This window comes from Oryctolagus cuniculus, chromosome 15 (assembly GCF_051225735.1).
Source record: "Oryctolagus cuniculus isolate XC-2025 breed Fujian yellow rabbit chromosome 15, ASM5122573v1, whole genome shotgun sequence".
In the NCBI taxonomy this organism is placed as follows: domain Eukaryota; kingdom Metazoa; phylum Chordata; class Mammalia; order Lagomorpha; family Leporidae; genus Oryctolagus; species Oryctolagus cuniculus.
Genome location: NC_142881.1, coordinates 90,617,859 through 90,625,911, shown reverse-complemented (window position 1 = coordinate 90,625,911; position 8,053 = coordinate 90,617,859). Strand labels below are relative to the sequence as shown.

At 35.2% G+C, this 8,053-nt stretch overlaps 1 protein-coding gene across 1 annotated transcript; it reads left to right on the top strand.

Annotated features, from left to right (window-relative positions):
• Positions 1 to 3,309: 3,309 nt before the first annotated feature.
• LOC149122175 (vomeronasal type-1 receptor 94-like) lies at positions 3,310 to 4,197 on the top strand. The gene has a single exon (XM_089313766.1). It carries the CDS (start codon positions 3,310 to 3,312, stop codon positions 4,195 to 4,197), a length of 888 nt encoding a protein of 295 aa, XP_089169892.1.
• The last annotated feature ends 3,856 nt before the right edge of the window (positions 4,198 to 8,053 follow it).

Genomic DNA, 8,053 nt, shown 5'->3' with positions numbered 1-8,053 from the left:
AGTTCACAATTGATCATAATGAAAGGACTAAGAGTCAAAGGGAGCACATAAACAAGTCTAGTACCTGCTAACACTAACCGATGGAATAAATAAAGGGGAGAGTGATCCAACATGGGAAGTGAGATACTCAGCAGACTCATAGAATGGCAGATGTCCTAAATAGTACTCTGGCCTCAGAATCAGCCCTAAAGGCATTCGGATCTGGCTGAAAAGCCCATGAGAGTATTTCAGGCATGGAAAGCCAAGACACTCTGGCAAAAGATCTCTGCGAGTGAGATCCCAGTGGAAAGAACAGGTCTTCAAAGAAGGAGGTACCTTTCTCTGAAGGGAGGAGAGAACCTCCACTTTGACTATGACCTTGTCTAAACAAGATAAGAATCGGAGAACTCAGAGGACTTCCATAGCCTTGGAAACTCATGACCGGAGCATAGGGAGACTACTGATGCCATAAACAGGAGTGTCAATTGGTAAAGTCAACAACAGGAGTCACTGTGCACTTACTCCTCATGTAGGATCTCTGTCCTTAATGTGCTGTGTATTGAGATTTAATGCTATAACGAGTACTCAAACAATATATTTCACTTTGTGTTTCTATGGGGGTGCAAACTGTTGAAATCTTTACCTAATGTATACTAAACTGATCCTCTGTAAAAAAAAAAAAAAAAAAAAAAAGAAGAAGAAGAAATTGTCAACTCCCAACTTGACTCTCACTGGGATTAAACATGACAATAGGTCTGATCTGATTTCATCATCATTTAAAAAAAATCATCTATTATTTTTCACTTTTTGTTTTTGTGTGAGCAAACTGTTGAAATCCTTACTTAATGTATACTAAGCTGATCTTCTGTATATCAAGATAATTGAAAATGAATCTTGATGTGAATGGAAGGGGAGAGGGAGTGGGAAAGGGGAGGGTAGTGGGTGGGAGGGACGGTATGTGGGGGAAGCCATTGTAATCCATAAATCGTACTTTGGAAATTTATATTCATTAAATAAAAGTTAAAAAAAAACATGCTTTGTGTAAAAATAATGGTTGAATTTGTGCAGGTGGCTTCCCTCTGTCATTTTATTGCTTCTGTTTTATGTGCATGCCTAATCTAAGACCAGAGATTTCATCAATCTTTTAATTACTGATATTTTCCTCACAATAATTCATAATTACATAAATACTTTAGAGTATAAAGTGAAAGCCAGAATAAAGAGGGGGAATGTTGTCTACACTTTCTGTCTCCTGAGATTGCTCAGGGAATTCACTCTCAGCCTCAGATTTTAAAGCATTTACTTTGTTCAAAAAAGGACCCAATTATTCATTTTTGAAAATTATATTTAAGGCCGGCGCCGTGGCTCACTAGGTTAATCCTCCGCCTTGCGGCCCCGCACACCGGGTTCTAGTCCCAGCTGGGGCGCCGGATTCTGTCCCGGTTGCCGCTCTTCCAGGCCAGCTCTCTGCTGTGGCCAGGGAGTGCAGTGGAGGATGGCCCAAGTCCTTGGGCCCTGCACCCACATGGGAGACCAGGAAAAGCACCTGGCTCCTGCCATTGGGTCAGCGTGGTGCACCAGCCGCAGTGCACCGGCCGCGGCGGCCATTGGAGGGTGAACCAATGGCAAAAAGGAAGACCTTTCTCTCTGTCTCTCTCTCTCACTGTCCACTCTGCCTGTCAAAAAAAATTATATTTAAGGCATTCAAATTTCATGTATTTCCTATATACAGAATCAGGACCATGTTGATAGTTTCTACCTTACTCTTTCTCCTGCACATGATCTCACCCTTCTTCTTCCTCCTTCTCCTTCTCATATCCTCATTCTTATTTTTTACAAAATGTAATTTCAGTTAACTTTATACGCATAAGATTAATACTATACTAAGTAAAGTTTCAACAAATAGCATGAGAAAAACACTGTCCCTCGAGAGTTGAGACAAGGACTGTAAACAATTATCAAATCTTAAAATGCCTATTACAATTCTATAGGTTACCTTTTAGGTACTCTGTTACCACAGATCAGAGAAAACATATGGTATTTGTCTTTTTGGGACTGGGTTATTTCACTAAGTATAATGGTTTCCAGTTACATCCATTTCACATTGACAAAGTTATAGGTGACCACACTCAAACTTCCCTCTATTCTATTTCTCCCAGGTCAGTAGCCTATTGTTGCGAATTCAGTGATCCTTCCATAATTAGACAGCCAGATTACTCACATAAAATATGAGATACAAAATTAATTTTAAAATTCAAATAAATAGTAAGTGATATTTTGGGGTTCTTATATTTTTGTAGATCACTTAGTTTCGGGAATTTTGAAAAGTTTTCAAAAGAAATTATGTAAATGATTATAGTCCGCCTATTAATGATCATCCACAGTAACCACATTTTTCCTAACTCAGTCTGCATGTTACCAAGAGCCTCAATGGAAATAGAACAATTGATGATCTGTAAGATCAAGTCTGTTTCAGTGCACGGTGGGCATCTACAGAATGAGGGATATGAGTTAGATATGACAATGAGGGATATGAGAATCAGCCAAGTATACTGTGTGGGAGAAGAAAATATTTAAATCCTTTTCTGCTCTCTTTCCTGTAATTATCTCTTTTCCTGAATGGCTCATAATGTTTGAGGTAGAACACCAAAATTATATATAAATATAGCCAAAATAATTACATAGATATTATTCCATTTATCAATATATTCTTGAAATTGAATTGATTATGATCCTTCAAATGTAATAACAGTTACTCCTTTAGTTAATATGATCTTGGGGCTTTTCCTGGTTTTATATTGTGGTGAGGGTGCAGACACATGTTTCTGGAGCAATCAGTTATTTAGTTCTGATACACAAATGTTTCAACAACCATTTAATCAACTATGAAATATATCCTTTGTTAACTAATACATGTCATGTGTTTTTAGAGGAATTTTTTACTTCAGCCATTCACTTCTGGGTATGATTTATGTTTGAACTGTGTGTATATGTATAAATTGAATGCTTCAAAAAGTTTACAGAAAAATGAAATTAAAAATAATTTTATTTTTTTGCAAAAGTTTTTGAAATCTACAAATAGATAAGTCATAAAAAGGTTCAGAAAATGGAAATGATGGAAAAATTCATTTGTTGTAGAGTAGTACAGAAACTTTATGATAAAGAATTTCTATAAAATATTCTGTTTTTTAAAAATAAGAAGATAAAAAAGGATAATTTGTAATTATTTTCATGACAAAAAGAAAGAGCAATGATGATAGGAGGTCTCTATTGTTTTTCAGGTATCTAAAATGTTTCCTGTGTGCTGTCAAGATGACAAAATTCCCAATTATGTTGTCACTAAAAAATGTGTATTTTTTCCAAGCTGGAATTGGAATCTTAGCCAATGCCTTTCTCCTTCTCTTCCACATCTTCAACATCTACCAGAATCATAGGCCTAAGCCCACTGATTTGACCACCTGCCACTTGGCTTTTGTTCACATAGTGATGCTACTCACTGCATTGGATACATTATCTGCAGACATGTTCATGTCGCTGAATTTTCCAAATGACTTCAAATGTAAGGCTTTGCTCTATATGAGCAGGGTGATGAGGGGCCTGTCCATCTGTACCACCTGCCTCCTCAGCATCATCCAGGTCATCACCATCAGCCCCAGCACCTTCTGCTTGTCAAGATTTAAACATAAACTCACAAATTATGTTAGCTATGCTTTCTTCTGTTTTTGGTCCCTCAACTTGTCTTCCAATAGTAACATGATCATCTATACTGTAGCTCATTCCAACATGACTAATTTATTCAATATCAATATGTACTGCTCACTTTCCTCAATGAAACCCATCATCATGGAAATATTTTTGACACTTGCATTGTCCCAGAATGTCGTCTTTGTAGGAATCATGCTGCTCTCCAGTGCATACATGGTGATTTTCTTATCAAGCCATGAGAGGAGGTCTGAGTACCTTCACAGCACAAGCATTACCCCAAGAACCTCCCCAGCAAAAAGGGCCACCCAGACTGTCCTGCTGCTGGTTAGTTTCTTTGTGATAATGTACTGTTTAGATATCATCATCTCATCCTTCTCAACCATATTTGGAAAATATGATCCAGTTATATGGGATGTCCAGAGACTTGTGGTTAATGTCTATGCCATGGCTAGTCCTTTGGTGTTTATTAGTTCTGATAAAAGAATAATTGGTATTTTTCAAAAACATGATTGATATGACATCAATTTTAACAAGTTGATGAAAAAATCTGAAAAGAAATTCTAGCATCTGTTAAATATTTTTAAAACCTAAGACTTTAAAATAAAATTTAAATACGTAGAATTTTACTTGTGTTTTTAAAAGATTTATTTATTTATTTGAAAGGAAGAGTTATAGAGAGGCAGAGGCAGAGAGAGAGAGAGAGGTCTTTTATCCACTGGTTTGCTCCCCAAATGGCTGCAATGGCAGAAGCTGTGCCAATCTGAAGCCAGGAGCCAGGAGCTTCTTCCAGGTCTTCCACTTGGGTGCAGGGGCCCAAGGACTTGGGCCATCTCCCACTGCTTTCTCACACCATAGCAGAGAGCTAGATTAGAAGTGGAGCAGCCAGGACTTGAACTGGTGCCCATATGGGTTGCTGGCAGTGCAGGTGGTAGTTTTACCTGTTACTTCACAGAACCACCCCATTACTGGTATTTTTAATATGTACTAAATATTTTCTTTACTTTGACACTGCCAAAGATTATATGCCTCTCTTAGTTCAATGGTCTCTATATATTGAAGTTTCTTTTTCTTACACTTTCCTAACTTAATGTAGGAAAACATTTCTTTTTCTTTTTGGAATGCGAACCTAATGAAGCTCCTTTCGGTATGTAATCACAAAATCTTTCATTAAGAATTCAAGAAACGATATTCTTACTGAAGAAAGGAATCTAAATTTACCTTTGTTTATTGAAGTATATTAACTAAGTATTCAATTCTAACTGTAATGACAGTTTCTCTATGATCTGATAATATTTATTTCTGTTTTGACACTATACAAACTGTGAGAATTTTGCTTTGTTTTTGTAGGTTATCATCCTTCTTTTCTCACTTATGTGAGTCCTTTCTTCCTCTGCTGTTATAAAGTATAGAAATGATTTAAGTATTTTTATTAAACTTTCACTTTTTGACACACTAAACTTTTGAATTCATGGATTTGTGCCTTGTCAATTTTGTAAATTTATATAAGTAATTAGACTATTGTTTTTTGTTTCTTTTGTATAGCCAGAGAGACAGCTACATTATATAATTCTTTCTCATTTTTACATTTCTTTATGTAGATTTATTTTCTAACTTCTATTTTCTTTTTTTACTGTATTTGCACAGATTGTGCTCAATATGACAATTCGGTAGCCTTTTTTCCACTCAGTCTATTGTTTAACATGTTTTATATTAAGTAGGTTAACTACATTTTCAGTTATTTACTTGGTGTTTCCAAGTATGTATTTTATGCATATAATTTCTTGTTATTTTCATGTTTTTTTTGTGATTCCTCCATCTCCATTGTATTGACTTATATTTTACAAATACCATCCCTATGTCTGAAGCTTCTGTGTTGTGGAATTTTATTGTGGTAGGTTATTTCTTGTCTGAAAAATAATAGAAAGATTGTTTCTCATATGAATGAGATACAGCCTTGGAATATTTGAATTTAGTTATTTTTAATTCCTTTTGATCTCTCTAATTTGAATAACCCAAATAGATTTGTCATCTCTTTTGATAAATCTTATATGAATGGAGAACTTATTTCTTAGTTTGGTTCCTTCCTTGGACCATTTTCTTGGTTTATTTTTGTAGTTGGGAGTCCTCAAAATTTTCCTCCAATTTATTAGGTATTTAATGAATATAATAGCATTTATGAATTTTAACTTTGTTCACTGTAAGTTGTTATATTATACAATATTGTCACCCAATAGTATAATTTTCAAGAGTATACAACATAATTTTTCACATAGACTTTTTTGTAGTAGACAACTGTATTTCATGAGAAATATCTTTTTCTTTTTCTTTGGAATACACTCCTCTTCCTCACTGTACTATAAGGTAATGATAATTTGTGGAATATAAAAATTGTAATATTTTATACCTAATTTCACATTTTCATAAACTTATAAAATATTACACTACCTTGGCAAGAATAGTACCTATATACAAGTCCAAAATTATGGTATTGCTATAACATTAAACTAGTATTGGTAGGATTATTTATCTAATTCAGGATTTTATCTTCAATCATCATTTTCCTCATTATCACCTCCATGAATCTACAAAAATAATCCTGGATTTCTTATTAAAATTATGAGTTAACTTAAATGATCTTCATGCAATGTACATGTAGGTACGTATCACTTGCTATGATTAGACTTTACTTGATGGTTTCTATTGTCATTACAGTGCCCAGAAAATTAGATCTGCAGGATTCCTGCCATGAGGCATGTAACAAAAAAATTTATACCTACTGTATCTTTCTATTTAAACACTTATATCTGGATTCTAAAAAGGCAATTTATCCTTTATTTCCTTTTTAAAATGTTGCTAATTTATTTCTATGCTTAATTAAGCTATTAAATGAATTACTTAATATTTATGTTTATGTAGTTCATCCTTTATTATTTACATATCCATTGATTTAAATGAATCAATGCAAATGACTCATTTCTGTGTTGATTTTTCTCTCATGATATAGTTGAAAATATATGTTTTTAGATGAATCTTTATGTTAATAGTTTGGAGCTTTTAACTATTAAGCATAAAATTTAATGGCCTATAAAAGTGCCTAGAATCGTGTATTCTGAGTAGTAACCCTTCTGATTCACCAAATTATTTTTTCATAACATCTTCAAACATAACTTTATTTTTTAAAAGAAATTTTTTATTTAATGAATACAAATTTCATATGTACAGCTTTAGGTATATAGAGGTTCTTCCCCCCATAGCTGCCCTCCCATCCCCATTCCCATTCCATCTCCTACTCCTTCCCCCATTCCATTCTTCATAAAGATTTGTTTTTAATTGACTTTATGTACAGAAAACCAACTCTATACTAAGTAGAGATTTCAACTGTTTTCACCCCCATAGACACACAAAGTATGAAGTACTGTTTGAAAACAAGTTTTTACAGTTGATTCTCATAGTACAACTCATTAAGGACAGAGGTCCTACATGGGGAGTAAGTGCACAGTGACTCCTGTTGTTGACTTAACAATTGGTGCTCTTATTTATGATATCAGTGATCACCTGAGGCTCTTGACATGAGCTGCCAAGGCCATGGAAGTCTTTTGAGTCCAAAAACTCCATGAGTTTTCAGACAGGAACACAGCAATTTTGAAGTTCTCTCCTACCTCTAGAAGAAGAGTACCTCCTTCTTTGATGGCCCATCTTTCCACTGGGGTTTCATTCACAAAGATTCTTTGTGTAGATCATTTTTTGCCACAGTGTCTTGGCTTTCCATGCCTGAAATGCTCTCATGGGTTTTTCAACCAGAACAAAATAAATGCCTTAAAGGCTGATTCTGAGATCAGAGTGCTATTTAGGTGTTTGTCATTCTATGAATCTGCTTTGTGGGCTGCTGCTCATGTTGGAACATTCTCTCCTTTTTAATTCTATCTGTTGTTATTAGCAGACACTCGGTCTTATGTATGTGATCCCTTGGATGCTTACTCCTGTCTATATGATCAATTAGACACTTAATATGATCACTTTAACATGTAAGATGGTGTTAGTACCACCCAGCTTAATGAGATTTAGAGTCTCATAGCAAGTTTTTGGCTTTACCCTTATAGGTAAGCCCATGGGAATGTGTGCCAAACTGTGTATCTCCCTCCCTTATTCCCACTCTTTTTAAAATTTATTTATTTATTTGAAACTCAGAGTTACACAGAGAGGTAGAGAGAGAGAGAGAGAGAGAGAGAAAGAGGGTTTCCATCCGCTGGTTCACTCTCCAATTGGCCACAATGGCCAGAGCTGTGCTGATCCAAAGCCAGGAGGCAGGAGCTTCTTCTGGGTCTTCCATGTGGTTGCAGGGACCTGAGGACTTGGGCCATCTTCCATT